The following is a 23,899-nucleotide window of genomic DNA, read 5'->3' as shown; positions in this document are numbered from 1 at the left end:
ACGAGGGGTCTTTGCATTGTGATGAGTTAATCCTGCGCGCTCGGCGTCCAAAACACAATAACGTCTCTGCGACTGCTAACATTGGGCTATTAGTGGGCCCGGCGGAGAGCCGACGACCTGTTTACAGAGAGGAGCCCTGTGGAGGCACAGCACAGCTGCGCTCCCAGCAGAGGTGCCAGGTAAGCAACGTAGGAGCACACTAACCTCACCCCGTCTTATCTGGCACGAGCACCCAGGGCGGGGAAGCACTTCCTCCCAGCGCGCTGGCTCTGCTACCCGGTAGTCTCTCCCCGAGACCCCAAAACTCCCCTCCGTGGTTCAGATTATTTTTCAGTTTTTCAAACTTCCACTTGTTCATGCACTGACTCCCCCCCCCCCCCTGTCCCACCCCGCCCCCGCCTAATCAACTGAAGTGGTCACGATGAAGTCCCAAAGCCCCAGTACAGTGTAGACATTAAAAAGGCGCTTGGGAATACTTTCCATGTCTGTTCGTGAGAAGTATTTTTTCCCGAGCAAAGTGTCTAATTACTTATCTATTTGCCCCCTGGTTTTCTGAAAGTGCTACAATCAATTACTCCGCCTTCCGAAAAAGCAAAATAATAAGGTATGGCTTGCGGCTAAATAGATTTCGAATCCAATATTTCACCTTGCGCCGAGAAGAGCCTTCAGCTGAAGCAGAATGGAAACAGGATGGAGTCTCACCGAGGGTTTAATATGTCTCGGTAGATGACACCGTCATCCTCACGACACACACACACCTCCTGCTGAGAGCTGTGTGTGTTTGGGCACGCCTGCAAACACTAGCCGATTGCACTCTCTCTACCTATCATCTCTCAGTATACAACTTCAATATCATTAGATATAATAACATATATCATGTGATAGAGTTGTATCTGTGGTCTATCGCTCTCTACCTCTCGCTCTCTCCGTCGGCAGATGTATTTTAAATACGACTATTTTCCTTAACAAATGACAGACAGCCGATTTCAAGCTCAGGGGATTATGCAAGCCGAGCCTTTTCTGTACCTCCCAGATAAAAACACACCAGACGTAAAAAACCCCGCAAGATCTGCTTCTTTGGAGTGTGTGTGTGTGTGTGTGCGTGCGTTTTTTCAAACAAAAAAAATGGGCAATGGCACATCCTCCAGCAATTTTTGTCTTAAGCAGATCAAAGAGAAATTATTGAATTTCCGTGTGACTATGTGTGAATGTGTGTGTGCGTGTGCGTGTGTGCGTGTGCGTGTGTGTGTGTGTGTGTGTGTGTGCGCGGTGTACAGTGAACGCCTTAGCCTAGCCCCCCCCCCCCCCATCTATTCACACCTATTACACTGCAGGCATCCAGGCATTAGCATTAGCTTTATTGTAGCTTTATAATAAGATGTGCATTGATTAGTAATGCCCGGGCGATAATAAGCAGTAAATGAAACAGAGAGTTGTAGTTCCCCGGCCGACTCCTGGGCCGGTTTAATTAGTAGTCCAAATAGGAAATCAAACTGAAGGCAGAATCAATGAATGGTAAGATATGGGGACATTGGGCAGAGGGGGAGGCCACACATGAATCGACAGCCCCCGCCCGCCCTGGGGTGCTGGAGGACAGAGTCAAAGATAAGCATCCACCTCACTCCGTGACCAAGGGCTGAGTGAAATGTCAGGCGGAGAAGAAGGGAAAAAAAAAAGCCTCCCTCTAATCTAGCCGTGTGTCGGTGGACCAACAGCACCGACGCGCCCGGGGCCGTGACACCAGCGCCTTCCCTCAGCTACAAAGCACCTCTTCATTCGTCTTCATCCCCCTCCTGGCGTGATAAAGGATGTCGGGGGGGTGGGGGGGGGGGGGGGGGGGGGGGTTGGTTACCTGAGATGATGGAGGCCAGGCGCAGGGTGTCCGGCGTGCGGATGGGGGCCACGGGCTCGTAGGGGGACGTCTCGTAGAACTCGCCACCTGGCAGGACAGAGAGAGGGGGGGGGGGGGTTGAGACCATTGCGATGGAGGGGGGCTCAGCGCGGATATCAGCAGCACACGTTAACACAATGTTAACATGGAGGGTGGCTCAGCTCTAATGTTAACATGGAGGGTGGCTCAGCTCTAATGTTAACATGGAGGGTGGCTCAGATCTAATGTTAACATGTGGTTCAGCTCTAATGTTAACACGGAGGGTGGCTCAGCTCTAATGTTAACATGGAGGGTGGCTCAGCTCTAATGTTAACATGGAGGGTGGCTCAGCTCTAATGTTAACATGGAGGATGGCTCAGCTCTAATGTTAACATGGAGGGTGGCTCAGCTCTAATGTTAACATGGAGGGTGGCTCAGCTCTAATGTTAACATGGAGGGTGGCTCAGATCTAATGTTAACATGTGGTTCAGCTCTAATGTTAACATGGAGGGTGGTTCAGCTCTTATGTTAACATGGAGGGTGGCTCAGCTCTAATGTTAACATGGAGGGTGGCTCAGCTCTAATGTTAACATGGAGGGTGGCTCAGCTCTAATGTTAACATGGAGGATGGCTCAGCTCTAATGTTAACATGGAGGGTGGCTCAGCTCTAATGTTAACATGGAGGATGGCTCAGCTCTAATGTTAACATGGAGGGTGGCTCAGCACTAATGTTAACATGTGGCTCAGCTCTAATGTTTACATGGAGGGTGGCTCAGCTCTAATGTTAACATGGAGGGTAGTTCAGCTCTAATGTTAACATGGAGGGTGGCTCAGCTCTAATGTTAACATGGAGGGTGGCTCAGCTCTAATGTTAACATGTGGTTCAGCTCTAATGTTAACATGTGGTTCAGCTCTAATGTTAACATGTGGTTCAGCTCTAATGTTAACATGGAGGGTAGTTCAGCTCTAATGTTAACATGGAGGGTGGTTCAGCTCTAATGTTAACATGTGGTTCAGCTCTAATGTTAACATGGAGGGTAGTTCAGCTCTAATGTTAACATGGAGGGTGGCTCAGCTCTAATGTTAACATGGAGGGTGGCTCAGCTCTAATGTTAACATGGAGGGTGGCTCAGCTTTAATGTTACCATTGGAGGGTGGCTCAGCTCTAATGTTAACATGGAGGGTGGTTCAGCTCTAATGTTAACATGGAGGGTGGCTCAGCTCTAATGTTAACATGGGGGTTGGCTCAGCTCTAATGTTAACATGGAGGGTGGCTCAGCTCTAATGTTAACATGTTGTTCAGCTCTAATGTTAACATGGAGGGCGGCTCATCTCTAATGTTAACATGTTGTTCATCTCTAATGTTAACATGGAGGGTGGCTCAGCTCTAATGTTAACATGTGGCTCAGCTCTAATGTTAACATGTGGTTCAGCTCTAATGTTAACATGGAGGGAGGCTCAGCTCTAATGTTAACATGTGGTTCAGCTCTAATGTTAACATGGAGGGTGGCTCAGCTCTAATGTTAACATGTGGCTCAGCTCTAATGTTAACATGGAGGGTGGCTCAGCTCTAATGTTAACATGTGGTTCAGCTCAGCTACAGAGGCCCATGTCAACAATGAGTGTCTCACCTTTCAGCTGTCCTGTAACTCATGGTACCAGGCAGGTGTGTGTGTGTGTGTGTGTGTGTGTGTGTGTGTGTGTGTGTATTGGTGTGTGTGTGTATGTGAGGGGAGTGTGTGTGTGGGAGGGATGGTGGGTAATTGTAAGGAGTGAAAGGCTATCTCATAAGTCATGGCACAAAATATACCCGAGGGTGTGTGCTTGTGTGTGTGTGTGTGTGTGTGTGTGTGTGTGTGTGTGTGTGTGTGTGTGTGTGTGTGTGTGTGTGTGTGTGTGTGTGTGTGTGTAGTGAAGGGGTTTACAATAATTCATTGCACAAGCAGGCTGGAGGACTTGTGTGGATGTGTGCGTGCATAGGTGTGAGAATGTGTTTTTAAAGTAAGTATTTTCCAAGCAATACAGAATGGGCAATGGCTAACATACTTAAGAGAAGGGTAACAAGGCTCAAGTGTGATTAATACAACGACGGCCGGCTGACATGATATGCAGAAACAGATGGTTCACTGCAGTGCAATTCATTTCATTTCTGGGCTGATTCTTTGTTGGTTTTATGCCGTGCTTTGGGAGAATGTGCCAGACGAGCCAAGTGGTAGAAATGCACTCATGATCTAGGGTTGCTCACATTGAACACCAGACCTCGCTTTGTTACACATAAATTAGAAAAATACAAATTTAAAAAAAAAAAAAAAATTTGCACGCAACTGACTGACTTTGTCCCATGCGCCCGCTTCTCCGTAGACTCTAATGCCGCATTTAAAATTCATAGCCATTCGGCGTGATGGAGACAGACCCTCCAGTGTGTAATAGCTTTGCATTCTGATCCCAAAAGCAACACAGGCCGGATGTTGAGAGACAGCCTTGGAGTCCAACACGGCTAATGAGAAAATCTGAGACCTGTTGGTGCTGGTTGGATCCCGTCCTGAGCACACCCGTCGACTTATCAGGAGATCTGATCGACGTCTGTCTGTCTGGCTGCCTGTCAATCCAGATCAGTGTATCTGTCCCTGTCCGGGATTTCAATGCACTGCTATACATTTCGTAGTGTACAGCATTGCAGTGCAAACCAGCATCTCAGCTGTCTCTGACCTGTATACATAAGAGCTGTGTATAATGTGCTGCCGTGTATTTCGCTCCAGCGCCACGACTCTGCATCAACGCTCGCTCTCGTCTCATCACAACAAGATGAGCTTAGCCGGCCATGCTCAACCCAGATAACGACAGGCGGCAGACATGACATAGTGCCTGTCTATATAAGCGTATTGAAAATCTGTGTGTGTGTATGTATGTGTATGTGTGTTGTTGTTGTTATGGCCTCTGTCGTTTTCTTTGGATGCATCGGATGTTTGAAGATGCAGACACAAGTACATTTTCGCACAAGCGGACATTGTGTTTTCTCTTTGTAAAACTCAGCAATGGTCCGTCTGTCTGTCAGCCTCTGATTACGTTTTGTTAAAAGCTTATTTAATCTTTTTTCCCCTTTCTTTGATTGCGCTTCATGTTTTTCTGGGGAGACAGAGACCTCAGAGGCCGGCAGGACTAAAGAATATGCAGAAGCTCTAATCATAACCATTACCTCTTCTACTATCGCTGGCTTCACAAGGCTTTCAACAAGTCACGCTTTTATTTCCCAACCTCCATCCTGAAGCCAGTTCTTCTTATAGCAGGGTCACTTGTGTGTGGTTTTACCAGAGAATATTTCAGAGTAAAAGCGTAATGGCAATTCCCATGCACCATGAGCCATCAAAATGGTTTATTCTGTACAGCACCACCACAAAAAAATAACGACACACCATCCTCGGCCTACAGCAAATGTTATAGTATATATCTTTTTACTGCGTGAGAAATATTCAATGCTTATAATGAAATAATGGAATAATCACACTCTAATTAAATAATTCATGTTTCTGTTCGCCGTTCTGCATTTCATTAAACCATAAATGTCAGCCCTCCACATTTACGGATGTTCAAGGATTCTGGAGATTATTTACTGTCGAAGCAATGTGCACTGATACGATTAGACAATACAGCTCATCATCTCATCCACCCTTAGGACGTGGTATGAAGCAATACAACCCATCTCGACGGGAGGGCTTGTATTTGAAAAAAAAACAAAATAAGCCTTTTGACAGAAATCCTGAACCCAATTATGTATTCATCAAGTCGTACAAGAATCCTTGCCAGCTGTTTAGCAGCGCGATGACTTTAGCCTTGGGGCAACAACTTATCACTCTAATTATGGCTCTGCTGGCTGGACTGCACTTCACGGCGACAGTACACAGCCGGTGAGTGAGAGTATCCCCAGACAGACAGCAGGCCTCTAGCACTTTGAGTTGCCTTCAGACGGGAACACTGCTCTTAAGTGCGTTCAGAGCTCATGGTGGACGAGGTGGTGGCGGTGGTGGTGGAGGTGGTGGTGATGGTGGTGGTGGTGGTGATGGTGGTGGTGGCTGAGGCGGTGGAGGTGGTGGTGGTGGTGGTGGTGGTGATGGTGGTGATGGTTGTGGTGGTGGTGGTAATGTTGGAGGTGGTGGTGGAGGTGGAGGTGGCAGTGGAGGTGGAGGTGGAGGTGGTGGTGGTGGTGATGGTGGTGGTTGTGGTGGTGGTGGTAATGTTGGAGGTGGTGGTGGAGGTGGCGGTGGTGGTGATGGTGGTGGTGGCTGAGGCGGTGGAGGTAGTGGTGGTAGTGGTGATGGTGGTGATGGTGGTGGTGGTGTGGGTGGTGGTGGAGGTGGAGGTGGTGGTGGTGATTGTGGTGGTGATGGTGGTGGTGGTGATGGTGGTGGTTGTGGTGGTGGAGGAGGTGGTGGAGGAGGTGGTGGGGGTGGTGGTGATGGTTGTGGTGATGGTTGTGGTGATGGTGGTGGTGGTGGTGATGGTGGTGGTGATGGTTGTGGTGGTGGTGGTGGAGGAGGTGGTGGTGGTGATGGTGGTGGTTGTGGTGGTGGAGGAGGTGGTGGAGGAGGTGGTGGTTGAGGTATTGGAGGTGGGGGTGGAAGATGCAGTGAGGGAGGTTGAGGGTCGGGCAACATTTCTCCATCCATGGCATACTGTATGCATTATCAATGAGGCTAAACGTCTCGGGAGATGGAAAACCGCCTTATGGATTTAGGAAGCCCGGAGCAACGCCACTTTTAATCACTGCAGTTCAACTCGTTTGTTTTTTAAAAGGTTCTCTCACTGTCCTCGTCTTTAGTATCGACTTTAGATTCTTCCGTATGTCTCCATTTCCTTTGTAACAGACATTAAAAAAACCGGCCTTTAGAACAACAACTTTAACCTTTGACTTTCTGATACAATAGGAAAAAGGCTTCCCAATAACGGTCCACTGATGCTGAGAGCAAATCACATTAAGAGAAGCCAAGTTTCCAGATGGACGCAGTCCAAACGATATCCAACGATTGGTTCCATTGCAAATGGAAGACATTCATGCATATTTCTTTATTTGTTTGTCAGAAGCTAAGTGAAATTAATGAACATTGTAAGGTTTTAAAGCAAATTGATGTATTTAACTCCATGTGGAATAGAATATATTGTATGTAGTATATATTTTAACTGGAAAAATGAGAATTACAAAAAAATGTCAGGTTTACTTTGGCAATAGCATTGATGCTCATTGCGGCAAACACCGCATAATGGAACGCTTTTTATAGCCACCGAAAGACAACTATTGTACTCAACACATTGGCCATCATCCACCACATTTAAATAAGGAAGAACAATCAGTTGATAGGTTTATTCACACAGACTATAAGCGTTTAAAACACGTTTTTTTCTCACAGCCTGTGATGTACAAGACGGTAGTCTTTAGTTCCTTTGAGTTTGTTCTGTTTTGTGCCTCGATGCACCTGTGCTCTCAGACTCATGGGCGTTGGAAATGGTACGACTAAAACGGTGACACAGGAGGACAAACAGACAAACACAGAGAGCGGAGAGAGAGAGAGAGAGAGAGAGAGAGAGAGAGAGAGAGAGAGAGAAAAAGAGAGAGAGAGAGAGAGAGAACAAGGGCGAGAACGAGAGAGAGAGAGAGAGAGTGTGAGAGCGAGAGAGAGAACGAGAGAGTTGGAGAGAGAGAGTTCGGGAGAGAAAAAGAGAGATTGAACAAGAAAGAGTAAGAGAGAGAGAGAAATATCAAGAGAGAGCTAGAGAGCGAGTGAAAGAGAGAGAGAGAACGAGAAAGAGAAAGAACGAGAGAGAGAGTGCGAAAGCGAGAGAGCGAGTGGGAGAAGAGAGAGTTGGAATGAGAGAAAGAGAGAGAGAGTGAAGAAGAAAGAGTAGGAGTGAGAGAGAGATAAATATCAAGGGAGATAGACAAAGAGCGAGCGAGAGAGAGAGAGAGAGGGACAAACGGAATAGGAAGGGGGAGGCGGTGGATGATAGAGAGTGAGCGAGTGAGAGACAGACAGAGAGAGAGGGTTGATGACAGCCGCTCGGATTGGTGGTTGACTGCTACGATACGATGCACATTCCATCACACCGCGGTGAACCTTCCTGGCAGGAGAGAGTGCTAATGCTCACATCATGACAGCATTCATTGAGCAGAATGGCCTGTCAATCAAACACCCCACAACCCCGCCCCCCTGTCAGCTGGGGAGCGAGGGATGAGAGCTCACTCTGCAGCGACAACAGACCATCGTCTATATGGACTATCAACTCCAGCCCGCTGGCCTTCACTTTAAACACACACACACGCACGCACGCACGCACACACTGCACGCACGCACGCACGCACACACACACACAGTCACACACACACACACACACGCGCACACACACACACACACCCACACACACACTGCTTGTGCTACACGGTCCCTGGCGCTGATAGGAAATCACTCGATCGATTTACACGCAGAGTGTTTAGTGTTCTCCACTCATATTTCAACCCATCCTTTCTTTTGGTGACCTTTTTTCTTTTTAGGGTGAGCCTGAAGAGGGATGAGATGGGATGTAGTGTTGTTTATGTTGGGGGGGGGGGGGGGGGGAGAGAGAGAGAAGCCGTGATGGGACCAGATCTGGGGCCTATCGACGGACCTGTTCCTTTAGATGATGAAGCAGACACCTAGCGAGCCTGGACTGCACCTCCAAAGAAGAGGACAGGGGAGAGAGAGAGAGAGAGAGAGAGATGAGAGAGAGAGAGAGAGAGAGAGAGAGAGAGAGAGAGAGACGGAGAGAGGGAGCGAGAGAGAGAAAAAGAACAAGAGAGAAAGAGCGAGGGAGTAAGCAAGAGAGCGAGAGAGAGAAAGATAGGGAGCGAGAGCGAGAGAGAGAGAGAGCGAGAGAGAGAGAGAGAGAGAGAGAGAGAGAGAAAGAGAGAGAGAGAGAGTACTCAGCATGCAGCACCAGGGCTCCCTGTCATATTCGAGGCAGCAGGAGAAGAAGGAAAAAAAGGTTTCTGTTCATGACAGTGGATGGCCAACGTAATGGCCGGTGACTGCCATCATTGCTCATAGTAATGACGGTTTCACCAAGGAATAGTGTGTACCTTGTAACCCCATGACCCCTCCCCCGTCTCCTCCTCTTCACCTCCACCTGCCAACACCAGCACCGGTCCCACGCTCTCTCTCCCCCCTCCCCTCCTCCACTCTCTCTCTCTCTCCTTATTGGCTGCCATCCTTCTATTGGGTCTCTTCCCCTTTCTTACCCTGCTTTGCGTGTGCATTTCCCTCTCCCTCGCTCTCTCCTCCTCTCTCTCCCTCCCTTTCCCTCTCTCTAGCCCTCTCTCTCTCTCTATCTCTCCCTCTCTCTCCTCCTCTCTTTCTCTCTCTCTCCCTCTCTCTCTCCCTCTCCCTCTCCCTCCCTCTCTCTCTCTCCCTCCCTTTCCCTCTCTCTCTCCCTCTCCCTCCCCCTCTCCCTCTCTCCCTCTCCCTCTCCCTCCCTCTCTCCCTCTCCCTCCCTCTCCCTCCCTCTCTCCCTCTCCCTCCCCTGCTCCTGCTCTGTTCCCTGTGTGTTTCCCAGTGCACTATGTGGTGGGTTCAGCGGCTGACATGGTTCTTTTCCTGTGTCTTCCTGCAGTATTAGCGGGCAGCTGGAGGCTTCGGCGTGGGATAGCTATATATTCAGATCCTGACCTTTTACAATGCTGACATTCATGAAAATGGCGGAAATAAATCACCTCGCATTCCATCCCTCCTCTTGTCATTTTGTAAAAAATATATGTCTCTTCCGGGGCGCTAAACTGAATAAGACACGTGTGCGTCTATGTGTGTGTGTGTGTGTGTGTGTGTGTGTGTGTGTGTGTGTGTGTGCGGGGCGTACGCGTGTGGGAGAAAAGACACTGCTTAACGCTCTTCACTTCCTTCTTCGCGGTGGTCACCAGCACTAATTAAACCGCGATGAAAGGTCCACACAAAAGCGAGAGTGGATCCGTACTGCTTGGCGATGCAGGCTGTGTCTTCACATCCGCAGCTAAGCTATGAAATAATGTATGTGGAAGGTGTAGAACTTATCGTTTAAATTACCAATTCTGCGGTTAGCCAGCCGAACCCAATCCCCCCCCCCCAACACACACACATTCCATATCACCTCCTTGGCCCAGGGCATAATCTAAGGAGAAACACAGGCACACATATAATACTCTAGGTTACAGAAGGCTCATTTCTTTGCCTCCATAATTACATATTTTATAAATTCCAACGGCTAACTCTTGTCGCCTAGCCCAGAGACATGCCCATTGGAAGCAAAAACCAAGCATTATCTATCAAGGACGACAGCGTGGACGCGATTTAGCTGCCATTTCCAGCAGGACACTGCATTAAAATACTGCCCATTAGCAGCTTATTACCGACATCTCAGAGTCTGACAGTTTCATTCAGATTATATCTCCACTCAGGGAAAAGAGAGAAGTCCTTCAGAGCTTACATAAAACGCTTGCAGCCAGCAATCATGGGGCTGGATCGCTGAACGGGGCATGTTAGTGTACGAGTGAGTACATGTCCTCCGACAGATATGTGGGTAGTATGTGAAAGAACACGGAGGCCCTCGACAGCAGCGGCACCCGTGTGAGCGCGCGGCAGGTATTGAGGTTTATGTCCCCGGATCAAAGCTCCAGCGAAAAATCTAACGGCACGGTTGTTCCTCGGAGCGGTCGTGTGCGAGGAACAGATCGATTCACCCAGGAAAAGATCAATCAAGACAGTGAATTGCAACCTCCCCCGCTGCCCCCCCCCCCCCCAAAATAAATAAGGTAGAAGAGACGCCCAGGCCTTCCCAGGGGTCCCCAGTAGGGGTAGGTGCTTTGCAGCCACTTTGCACTTATCAGCTCCAACCATTTATCAGTTTTTTTTTTGTAGATCCGCGAGACTCGCGAGATGGCAGCTAAAAAAACCTTCTGAGTACGCTGCCTATTCAGAAGGAGATAAGGGGCTGTTTCATATTACATTACACAGACAATAATTCTGAAGACATGTTATCAGGACACGGGATATGATCCTCTTCCCCCTTGCCCTTCCCCCCTTCCAACCCACCGTCCCCCACCACCACCACCTCCACCACCACCACCTCCCCCGCTCCTTCTGGGGGAATAGATCCGGGGAGTAGCGTTCCAGGGCTGACAGGATGAGTTATGCACTTGTGCACTGTATGCTGACAGTCAAACAACCCCCTACCCCTCCCCCCCTTTCTTTGGTTCCAGGGAATATCAGGCGTTTATTGACGAGAGCTGCTGCCTCTGGTAGGCCCGCCACTGTCAACCAATAGCTGTGTCGTGACCAGCAGACCTCTAGCCGGCAAGGACCCGGGGCCAGTCGGCTCTGTGCGTTCCGTACTACGATGTCAGCCCAGGCTTTTTCCAGTACTTTCCGCTGCTATTGTGAGGACTGGCTGCTACTGCAGAGGTACTGGTCTTCCCTTCTATGGTCTGAGGAAACCTCCCCTCCAGCCTACACGATCGGAGATCAGAGGGGTCAGAGCCTGCATGGATCTGTGGCTGAGATCTATGGCGCGGTCTCGACCCGCCAATGGCACTTGGCTATTGATTTGTAGTTTAGAATTTGGCCCATTAGGGCTCATTGTTGCTCATGTTTATGAGCACATACGAATGTAACGTATTTTTTGCCGTCCAAAAATAAAATTGTTGAATTTGACGGAGGCACAACAAGAGTGTTACATAACGGCGGCCATTGAATAATATAAATCAGCAGTTGCATTTCTTTTTTACATTTCACTTTTTCACGTCTAATTTAGTACAATAATCCACCTCCATTTATCCTGCGTAAAGCGTTTGGCCACGCCATCCACGCACAATGAACGACTCGCCGAAGATAGCTCCTTAAAATCAAACCCATTTTTACTTACCTCGCGCTGAGCGCTAGGTCCGGGGCTAATGACGCTTGTCACACTGAAGCTAGGCACATTAAGCGTTTCCTGAGCAGAACGCCCTCCTTCATTATGCAAACCCGAACCCTCCGCTCTTGATATTTTCGTTCTGGATCTCTTATCAGATCAAGAGCAAACATTTATCACTTTAATAGCACTAAAGTGTGTGTGTGTTTGCCATTGCCTTGCGGTAAACACTGCCGGCTAATGGATAGACGAGTGCATCCTGCGAAGCGTCGGACACTAGTCAACAATGACCTTCCACAGGGGTTACTGCCAACGGTAAGTTGGACTGGATTTTTCCTGTAAATCAAAACAACCGACCTGTGATTCTTTGGGGGAGGGGGGGGGGGGGGGGGGGGGGAATGGAAACAGTGAGTGCATCAGCCAGTTCAATACGGATGAAATAAAGATTTCCTGTTGTGGTGAGAGAGAGAGAAGGGATAGATAGATGCTAAAACAGCATGAGTCAGACACCGATGACACTGCCTCTCCCCGTGTCTATCAATGACTCCTGTCTCCTCCGTTAAGTCTTCCCTGTTTGTTTCAACAGCTCCTATACAAGCCGATTTAGCAACAGGTTCTCAGTATCAACCCTATCCTCACCTCTATCCCTCTCTTCCGTCATCAGTAGGCTTGAACTGGCTCTTTTCCCTTTCACTTCCAGAGCCATACTGTATACCCTTTTTGGAGCAACTGGCAACATTCAAAAAAATTAAACCCTTTATTTTTTTCCGTTCACAAACGATTTTTTAAGTGGCTTAGCAGAAATTCGGGCAGGTCTGTGGGGAATCAGTCTTTTGGTGTTTGTTTCTAGAGAAGGATGTTATACACGGATTGTTTCCAGTTAACAGAAGCCTGCTTGACTGCACAATGGATCGTCATTAGATTAAAGCTGCACTGTAAGAGCTTTTCGTCTGGGTTAAAGCGGGTTTATCTCCCAGGGCGACACGGCCAAAACGGGACACTACCGTGAAACACTACCGTGAAACATTCTTTACAGAAGCAGGAGACGAAATAAGGGCATACAGTAGAGAACCCATCCTTCAGTAACACAGCGCCTGCTGCTCCAAAAACAACAGAGGATATATTTGTCATAGACAAATCTATATAATAATTGATCAACACAGATGGAGAAGATTGTGTCTGTGTGTGTGTGTGTGTGTGTGTGTGTGTGTGTGTGTGTGTGTGTGTGTGTGTGTGTGTGTGTGTGTGTGCGTTTGTGTGTGGAATGAATGAAATAATGAATGAAACTAACACAGCCTGAAAGGGGATAGTGATAGAGACGAGGAAGAGACTAAGGGAGGGAGAGGAAGAGAGAGAGAGAGAGAGAGAGAGAGAGAGAGGAAGAGAGAGAGAGAGAGAGAGGGAGAGAAAGAGAGAGAGAGAGAGAGAGAGAGAGAGAGAGAGAGAGAGAAAGAGAGAGAAAGAGAGCGAGAGAGCGAGGGAGAGAGAGAGACACCAGTTCAGAGGGACTGCCCAGCGCTGTCTCCTTTCACTTGAACTCATGTCAGGGACCCTATGCTGCCATCAGCCTGATGAAGTGGAGCTGGTGCCACGAGCGGATTGGCATGGCGAATCACTTCATGGATCATAAGCTAACACACACACACACACACACACACGCACACACACACGCACGCACGCACACACGCACGCGCACACACACACACACACTCACACACAGAAAGAACTCCAGTCTTGAGTCTTCTGGAGCACCAAGACTTCAAGCGATGCTTCGCTGGACTCCTCCAGACCCCCTGGGGTCAACAACCACCAGTCAGTACATTACTCCAACATTACAAGGCCGAGCCCCTGACATGTGTCATGAGCAAGTGTGTCAGTGTGTGTGTGTGGATGTATGCGGGTAAGTGAGTGAATGTTGCATGGGTGTGCATATTTGTGCATGTGTGATTTGTGTGTGCATGTGTGTGTGCATATGTGTGTGTGTGTGTGTGTGTGTACGTGCGTGTGTTATTTGTGTGTGCATGTTTGTGTGTTTGCGTGTGTTTGTGTGTGTATGCGTGTGAATTTACGTGTGCATGTGCCTCTCTGTAAGTGTGTGTGTGTGTGTCTGTGTCTGTTTCTGTATGTGTGTATGTGTGTGTGTGTGTGTGTGTGTGTGTGTGTGTGTGTGTGTGTGTGTGTGTGTGTGTGTGTGTGTGTGTGTCTGTGCGTGTTGTGTACGTGTGTGTGTGTCCACTGAACGGCATCAATCCAAGAACTGCGCTTTGGATTAGGGTGTAAGAGCTCGATTGGGGCGGTTGGTTGGGTGGAGGGTGTTTAGGTTCTGCAACATGAGTGTTGTTTTATGTTTGGTGTTATAGTGCAATAGGACTATAAGGGCCATTGAACTGTGGCGGGCCATAACCTAATAATATGGTAATGTGGAACACTTTAGGTGAAAACCAATAGGGCTCCCCTCCCAGTTCTCCCTAAACTAATCCCATTATGGCCCATTACCTTAGAGGGTGAGAGGAAAGCAGAAAAGCATGTATTTTTCTTGAGGAGACAGGGAGGGGGGGCGGGGGGGTTGTGGGTATCTTGCCGTCGGGGAAATATGGCAACATTATTGGGTGAGGTACAAATCATTCCCAGCGTGTCCTAGGCTGGACAGTGGTTATTTGTCCTGGCCGTAACATTGGGATTTCAGCACCTTATCTCAAGAAAACAGTGGCAGGGATTTAGCTAAATAAAAGATAGTGAGCATCATTTTTTCATGCTTACATATTTTCACTCACACGATGAAACTCGTTTTCTTTCTTTGACAATTAATATTTTACACATGCATCGTACGTCCTCACAGCCTTAAGAACAGCCTGCGCCCGGGAATCAACCGCATTTTATCGCACGATTGATGTCCTCTCAAGCTATGGCTACACATACACACACAACAAACACACCACACAGACCACACACAAACACACACACACACACACACACACACACACACACACACACACACACAAACACACACACTCAGGTAGAAACAAATAACCGCTCGGCGCCCGCATACTAATGCAGAGGACCACCTGTGGTGCAGATTTTTCAACCTTTCCATTATGTTTCAAACGCTGCATAAACTGCACATTAGCGGACCTCGCCTAAAGAATCACCGGCGTATTCATACCACTTACTAAATGTCAGGGAACCCGGGCAAAAAACAAACAACAAAAACACCCCACTCGCACTTAAACTCTCCCCACTTAAACCTCCAAAAGGCGCCAATCAAGAAAACCAGCCACGCGCTGCAAATCCCCGACACGTCCTCCTATGCACCACGCCACCTTACTAACACCCCCGTGGGTCCTTTGGGACTCGGATGTCAAAGCGACCACAGGGATGAGCCCTTCAGTCAGTCCCATTCCAGCCCCCTACCTTCATGAGTCCCATTCCAGCCCCCTACCTTCATGAGTCCCATTCCAGCCCCCTACCTTCATGAGTCCCATTCCAGCCCCCTACCTTCATGAGTCCCATTCCAGCCCCTACCTTCATGAGTCCCAGGCCAGCCCCTACCTTCATGAGTCCCATGCCCCCCCCATACCTTCAGTGAGTTCCAGGCCAGCCCCTACCTTCATGAGTCCCATGCCCCCCCTACCTTCATGAGTCCCATTCCAGCCCCCTACCTTCATGAGTCCCATTCCAGCCCCCTACCTTCATGAGTCCCATTCCAGCCCCTACCTTCATGAGTCCCATTCCAGCCCCCTACCTTCATGAGTCCCATGCCCCCCCCATACCTTCAGTGAGTTCCAGGCCAGCCCCCTACCTTCATGAGTCCCAGGCCAGACCCTACCTTCATGAGTCCCAGGCCAGCCCCCTACCTTCAGTGAGTCCCATGCCCCCCCTACCCTCGGTGAGTCCAATGCCCCCCCCTACCTTCGGTGAGTTCCAGGCCAGCCCCCTACCTTCATGAGTCCCATTCCAGCCCCCTACCTTCATGAGTCCCAGGCCAGACCCTACCTTCATGAGTCCCAGGCCAGCCCCCTACCTTCATGAGTCCCATTCCAGCCCCCTACCTTCATGAGTCCCATTCCAGCCCCCTACCTTCATGAGTCCCATGCCCCCCCCATACCTTCAGTGAGTCCCATGCCCCCCCCATACCTTCAGTGAGTCCCATGCCCCCCCCATACCTTCAGTGAGTTCCAGGCCAGCCCCCTACCTTCATGAGTCCCATTCCAGACCCTACCTTCATGAGTCCCAGGCCAGCCCCCTACCTTCAGTGAGTCCCATGCCCCCCCTACCCTCGGTGAGTCCAATGCCCCCCCCCTACCTTCGGTGAGTCCCATTCCAGCCCCCTACCTTCATGAGTCCCAGGCCAGACCCTACCTTCATGAGTCCCAGGCCAGCCCCCTACCTTCAGTGAGTCCCATGCCCCCCCTACCCTCGGTGAGTCCCATGCCCCCCCCCTACCTTCGGTGACTCCCATGCCCCCCCCCCCTACCCTCGGTGAGTCCCATGCCCCCCCTACCCTCGGTGAGTCCCATGCCCCCCCTACCCTCGGTGAGTCCCATGCCCCCCCCTACCCTCGGTGAGTCCCATGCCCCCCCCTACCTTCGGTGAGTCCCATGCCCCCCCCCCCTACCTTCGGTGAGTCCCATGCCCCCCCCTACCCTCGGTGAGTCCCATGCCCCCCCTACCCTCGGTGAGTCCCATGCCCCCCCTACCCTCGGTGAGTCCCATGCCCCCCCCTACCTTCAGTGAGTCCCATGCCCCCCCTACCCTCGGTGAGTCCCATGCCCCCCCTACCCTCGGTGAGTCCCATGCCCCCCCCTACCCTCGGTGAGTCCCATGCCCCCCCTACCCTCGGTGAGTCCCATGCCCCCCCCTACCCTCGGTGAGTCCCATGCCCCCCCCCTACCTTCGGTGAGTCCCATGCCCCCCCCTACCCTCGGTGAGTCCCATGCCCCCCCTACCCTCGGTGAGTCCCATGCCCCCCCCTACCCTCGGTGAGTCCCATGCCCCCCCCTACCCTCGGTGAGTCCCATGCCCCCCCCTACCCTCGGTGAGTCCCATGCCCCCCCTACCCTCGGTGAGTCCCATGCCCCCCCTACCTTCAGTGAGTCCCATGCCCCCCCTACCCTCGGTGAGTCCCATGCCCCCCCCTACCCTCGGTGAGTCCCATGCCCCCCCTACCCTCGGTGAGTCCCATGCCCCCCCTACCCTCGGTGAGTCCCATGCCCCCCCCCCTACCCTCGGTGAGTCCCATGCCCCCCCCCTACCCTCGGTGAGTCCCATGCCCCCCCCTACCTTTGGTGAGTCCCATGCCCCCCCCTACCTTCGGTGAGTCCCATGCCCCCCCCCTACCTTCGGTGAGTCCCATGCCCCCCCCTACCTTCGGTGAGTCCCATGCCCCCCCTACCCTCGGTGAGTCCCATGCCCCCCCTACCCTCGGTGAGTCCCATGCCCCCCCTACCCTCGGTGAGTCCCATGCCCCCCCTACCTTCGGTGAGTCCCATGCCCCCCCCTACCTTCGGTGAGTCCCATGCCCCCCCTACCCTCGGTGAGTCCCATGCCCCCCCTACCCTCGGTGAGTCCCATGCCCCCCCTACCCTCGGTGAGTCCCATGCCCCCCCTACCTTCGGTGAGTCCCATGCCCCCCCTACCCTCGGTGAGTCCAATGCCCCCCCCTACCTTCGGTGAGTCCCATGCCCCCCCTACCCTCGGTGAGTCCAATGCCCCCCCTACCCTCGGTGAGTCCCATGCCCCCCCTACCTTCGGTGAGTCCCATGTGGATGCTCCAGTAGCTCTGCAGACACTGCAGCTCCTTCTTCATGCCCCTCTTGCAGCGGCACTCGTACAGCGGGCTGAGCAGCAGCACCTCCAGGGCCGCGCGGCACTCCCGGTTGGTGTCCAGCATGGAGTCCTTCTCCTTGCCCACCAGGCACTGCCGCATCACCCGGTAGCGAGAGCTGCAGTGGGGGTTCTGGTTGCACATTTCGGCGGCCTCCACGCAGTCCACCCACGGGGCCAGGCCGGCCTGGGGCTGAGGGGGCAGCCCGGGGCTGAGCAGCACCCCCGCGTCGTCACCGCCCGGACCGGAGAGAGCCAGGCCGGGCGAACTGGAGGAGGAGCCCCCCCAGGAGGGCACGGCCCGATCTGGGGGGGGGGTCAGGGGCGAGAGAGAGAGTAAGAGAGAGAGAGAGAGGAAAGATCAGACGCAGTGAAAGGAAATCTGAAGGCATTCTGTGCCTTATATAAATAAATAAATCTATAGGGGACCTTTTTGTGTTTGCATCTTTGCCTTTCAAGCTTGGAAGTGAGTAATTGTGTGTGTGTGTGTGTGTGTGTGTGTGTGTGTGTGTGTGTGTGTGTGTGTGTGTGTGTGTGTGTGTGTGTGTGTGCGTACCATTTTGTTGGTATGGGGCAGAACTGGCTGGGGTTTTGCTTAGACTGCAGTATGACTACCCAGCAATTAACTGACAGCACTCCGACTCATTAAAACTAATACACAACATAAACCTACCTGCCAAAGGGTGGGACTTCCAGGTTTGAAAAACAGGGTTTTGAACATATTCCTGGGTCGTTTGGGTTAACAATCAGGATTCTTCTTATCAAGATAAAACCAGTTGGCTCTGTGCGTGGTGGTACACGAAACAAAAGCAGAACTGACTTAGTCAGCCAAATCCAACCTTCTCTACCGGTTCACCAACATTCTGTCGTGGAAGCTAAGCCCAATAATTATTCTATCACTCGAGGTCTGTCAACCAGGCCAACGACAACGAGGCAAATGCTTGCAATGCACGATCCACGGTTCGCACAAAAACCATGGGTTTGGGTCGATGTTCAGGAGATAAATCAACAGGTGGTGACGATCTACAACGTATTCAGACGCCACGATTGAAAATTTCATCTGGTTGAATAGCTGGTCTACCTCGACACCTAACAATGAAGTGGCAAGAGAGACATCTTGTGGCCGCCTTGAACTTTCAGCCTTCATGCAATAGCTGCACACAGTCACGGAGGAGGAAAAATAAGTCAGGGCACATATTCATATTCAGAAGGAAAACGCATTGCATTATACTTGAACTGCAAAATATTTCCATAAACACACCATGCAGTGATGGTTGATATAATTAGACGATGATTATAATGTTGTTTTCACTGAGCATAGAAGGTGGGGGGGGGGGGGGGGGGGGGGCATTACCACATCCTTTAAACACTCTGTAAGACAGTCTGCAATTTAAAATACCCTTTTCAGAAGACGACGACACGCCGAAATGATCCAGTTATGGTTGTTGGATGTTGGTGTATTTGTGGGCTGCTGTGTCCATCTGACCATTATTCAAATAAAACAACTGCTACATGCTTCCACTGATAAGTTGAAATATAAATTGGTTTTGAAAATCAATAAGACATTCTATGTTAATCAAGATGTTCAGATGCCTGAATATCTTTAAGCACATTGACATCATGCCGGCTCCCCTTAAACGCACACATGGAGAGAAAATGCGTCAAAAAGTGGACGGACAGGCAGAGTATAGCAGTGATGATCCATGATCAGACGTTTACCTCTCACCTAACAACAGAAGAAGGACATGAATGTAATTCCACATGGTGATGGACTTCATTGTGTCTTCAGGGACAGGAAAGATGAGTTGCAATCCAGAATTTGAGGAGTATTTGTCCGCCTAATAAAGGTGAACGTTGACCCAGGATTAACTAAGATGATTTCCTAATACAACTCCTCCAATACCGGGGCGCACCTTCTGAAAATCCACGCTTTTTTCAAATAATCCGTCAATGTTCGGAACCCCTCAAATCCTTCAGATTTTTCTTTGAAAAAAAAGATAAACTGTAGCACCGATCAATCCATGAAATAAGTTTTCCCTCGGTCCCGTTTGAGCTGCGTTGCTATCGGATCACTATGCTCTGTCCGCATCACCGGAGCCCGGTGCCCCTTGACTCTGGCTATGTAGTCTGGATAAATCAGTCCCGTTGCAGCAGCAGAAACCGACGGAAATCGAAAGTTGCATCAAGAGCTTTGAAGAGGAACATGAAGTCAATTAAAAGTGCCGGCGAGCTCCATGCAGGGAAGCCGGTCTGGATCCTCAGCTCCACCAAATGCCGCGCGGCTGAGAATGACACTTGGAGAGTGCGAGCGTTTGTTTTTCCACCGCACGCACTGCATGTGCAGCTGACGGTCCTGCTTTATAAGCGGGCTCCGGTGCTCCAGCAGAGGGCGGTGACGATGTCCTGCTTCAACCGGAGAGGAAATAAATAATAATAAATAAAAATAAAGAGAACTAAATTATTCCCAGACACAACGATGCAATGGAATCTGGAAATAAAGTAGACCAAGATTGACGGGGCAGAAGCATATTATTAGATATATTTTTTCACAATTGTTATTCCGATTGGATCCATCGCAGGTTTGTCTCGGTGAGTAGTGGAGGGTCGTTCACACGCACGCACGCACGCACGCACACACACACACACACACACACACGCAAGTTCACACACACAACATACATACACACACACACACACACACACACACAGACAAACACACACACAGATAAACGCACACACACAAACATATACACACACACACACACACACACACACACAAACACACACACACGCACAACTACAAACGATAAAATAAGGGAACGGTGGTAGAAGGGAATGCAATGGAAAGTGTTAACTTCTGAGGACATTGATTTCTCGATTCATACATTGTATTCTCTACTAAGCCCAAGGCTTTCTGTGACAAGACAATCCTTGGATATTCACTAAGAACTGTTCCTCAAGAAAAGGGTCCTGAGGAACAGTTGCTCTAAAGCAGAGCGTATTACAGAGCCATCATTCATTCCAGCAATATCCTCTCACTCCACATCACATGTGTGCTTCCTGAGATAGAAAGATTAAACAAATGACACAGAGGCCTCTATTATTGGTGTCTGATGGGACCAACTGGTGGTAACCCGCAGAAGCTGGCATTTGTGGAAATTGCCTTGCATTAACCAAAACTACTTTGCTGGGCATCATCGCCTGAATGGTGTCTGGAATGTTATGAATGTTACGAATGATGTGTGATTATGAATCACACATCTTGAAACACAAAGCCTTTATTTAGAGCTCCCGACAGTGACAAAGTACAAGGCCACTGGTTTGTAACGGCGTTTGTCCATCAGGCCCAATTTCTATTCACCGAGGCAGAAAGAGTCGGGCTGTCTCTGAGCTCCAGGTCCGTGGCATCCGTCTGCACTCCTCTGCCCACACGCAACGCACTGACCCCCAGCGTCGTGCAGCATGGGAACAGGCCGTGCCGGACAGGCTCGTCCTGTATGTAGGCCTACACTGCATGCAACCCGCCGCCGATTCATTGGACGCTCGGTGTATCGCTGTGCCGTCGTCACGCGACCCACAGGGAGAAGCGGCGTTGATGATTATCACGTAAGAGACGCATTGTGTCAGAAAAACACAAGTCTCTCATTGTGGATTCTTACCGAGGGCCACCCGGGATCTTGCGTTCGTTTAGGGCACCGCAGGTGGATGCATCTCTATATGCATCGTTTTTTATGTGTCAGGCTATCAAGTCCAAGGTGGGATTTAATTCTTGTTGACATTGCATGATGCACCCTTCTCCGTGGGTATTTAATTTCCCCGGCTCCAGCTTGATGCAGCAACTCCACTTTTTTCGCCTTGTACAATTAGACAGAGAGAGAGGGAGCCCGTGGAGACTCAGCCGCTCACAATGCATGGATAGACACATGCACTCTCACGCGCTCACACACAACACAACACACACACACACACACACACACACACACACACACACACACACACACACACACACACACACACACACACACACACACTTTACTACAAATGCAAACAGTCCTGCGGGCCAAAACGCATACATATGCACACACACATATATGCAAAGTTTGTGTGAAAACACACATACGCATGCCAACAGACAGATACACACAAACACACACACACACACACACTCACACAGACACACAACTTTCGTGTGCAAACCCACGCACACGCTCACAGACGCAGGGACTATTTTAACTGCATACCAAGTAGCAATTTTGGCTGGAGATTTTTCGACATGCCATGACAGATCTGGATCAAGAAGGAAGTTGTTTTCACATTTAAGGAACATCTCTCTGTCTCTGTCAGTCTCCCCCCCACACACATATTTCCAATGTGGCCTCGAAGGGTTCCTATCATTAATGGAGTCTTAAATAATGACAGCGATTACCGTCAAAGTGAGAACTTTGCCATGATTAACTGACTCACTTGAGAGAGACAGAAAAGGCAGTCAAAAAAGAGGTCAAACATAATTAAAGCCAATCACACGATTGACAGTCAACAAAGTCACACCCACCTTGATTTGGAGTCACTGCTGCCTGCTGATCTGAACACAGCAAACTCATGGTGCGTTGTACTTGTTACATGTGTTTATGTCTTTAAGGGCAGCTGGCCTTTACCGGAGGATACAAAGACAATGGGAGAAAGCACCCAATCCTTCATAATATTAATAATATCATAATATCATATCAATAATGATAATAGAAATAATCTTGAATTATCATAAATCCGTCTAAATGTTGTGCTTTTATAGATTTAAACGGACACTAGGTTAAGTGATGACGCGATTCATACAGCACAAACAAATCAGCTCTAAACTAAATACACCCCAAGCAAGGGGTCACTATAGTTCAGCAACACACTCAGATATCGTAGCCTTTGGTAGAGAACGGCAATTAATTTAAAATATCATTAAATGACCTGACACACACTCGCACCCACCCACACATACACACAGATTAGATAAGAAAATGATGTGCTAATTAATGTACATCTTGGGAGAGACGTATTAGCGAGCAGTCCACGACCTGAGACAAGAAGCGTGATGAAGTCGTTTCACAATTAATCACTACAGGAAGTCAAATGTAAAACGAAACCCCTTTGACGTTTATAAAATGAGACATATTTAGGAGCAAGTCCCTCTTCGTTACAGGCAGTAATATATAATAATATTTGAAAATATTAAATCTCCATGAATATGAGGTCAGAATATGCGTGCACTCTGTTGGGCTGGATCTGAGAGTGTAATTACAATATAATGAGCAAGAAAGATGAAGAGCAATGCTGAGCCCCCACTTCATGATACGATATGTAACAGGTTTAAATACTGTAAAAGGACATAGTGTTAAAATTCTTATTTTAATATTTCTTGTTTAACTGTTATAACCTACGGGAAAATTGATTGAAGATCTAGAATGACCACGAGCATACATCAGGGCCTTCCAATAGAGCAATCTCAATTTAAATTCCTGTTATAAACTTGTTTGTATTTCTGTGGTGTTCAATATCGTCTGCTGCAGTCACATTTGATTCTTCCTTTTGAAACATCTACAACCCGGTTCATTTGCACAACAACAACAACCAATGGGTATGGGGTTGTTTATAGCGGAGAATGTCGTCGTTGCTTCGACTCTCCAGAGACTGGCCCACCTCCATCCATTTGTTTCCTAGACATTGACCATTTTCTATCACATTACCTTATGAGAATTCAATTTCCTGTGATGCCTCTTTGCGTGTCGTAAGTGCTGTGTGTTGCTCAACGAGGCTATTGTCTTTCCATTCTGTATATGCTGTAAAACACTTAGTTTTAAATGATTTAAAAAAGCATACATACAAACAAAATGTCATTTCAGTACTTATGATCGGCTTTATTTGTAGTGCTTTTTAGTTTTTTGTACCGCCGTGCACACCTATGCTTAAAGCCGGTATAAACAGTATGCGTGTCACGTCAACCAAAGTCATGTTGTCTATAAAGTCAAATCAGTTGAAATGTTGAAGGTCGCAAAAAGACTTCTCTCTATATCTGTTTGAACGGTCGAAGAGTGTCTACATGAGGAGGCTGTGGCTCCGCGCAGAGTCTCTCTGCACACCAACACGCTCTGCTCAGCACACAAACACAATTCACCCCCAGCCCGGAAGAAACATAACCACTGTCTGCCACAAAGAAAACCACTGTCTAGTCCCAACCGAGTTTAACGGGATCAGCTCTGCTAAAGAGCTTCACTAAAATAGATCGCCAGGTCCCCGGCCTTCTGGCGGCAGCCGCCA

At 49.3% G+C, this 23,899-nt stretch overlaps 1 protein-coding gene across 1 annotated transcript in view; it reads right to left on the bottom strand.

Moving 5' to 3' along the window:
- The window catches only part of LOC307086397 (GDNF family receptor alpha-2-like), a gene marked incomplete at its 3' end in the record, with an annotated part of 59,265 nt that extends 39,505 nt beyond the window's left edge, over nt 1-19,760 (bottom strand). Inside the window, exons 1-3 of the mRNA XM_079751591.1 lie at nt 19,323-19,760; nt 17,519-17,902; nt 1,853-1,939 (exon numbers count right to left, since the gene is read on the bottom strand). Coding sequence (XP_079607717.1) covers nt 1,853-1,939; nt 17,519-17,902; nt 19,323-19,374 — 523 coding nt within the window. The 5' untranslated portion in view covers nt 19,375-19,760. The remainder of the gene's footprint in view (nt 1-1,852; nt 1,940-17,518; nt 17,903-19,322) is intronic.
- Between the last annotated feature and the right edge of the window lie 4,139 nt (nt 19,761-23,899).

This window comes from Pollachius pollachius, assembly GCF_949987615.1.
Source record: "Pollachius pollachius genome assembly, chromosome: 1".
Taxonomy (NCBI): Eukaryota; Metazoa; Chordata; class Actinopteri; order Gadiformes; family Gadidae; genus Pollachius; species Pollachius pollachius.
This window is presented reverse-complemented; position numbering and strand designations above follow the sequence as displayed.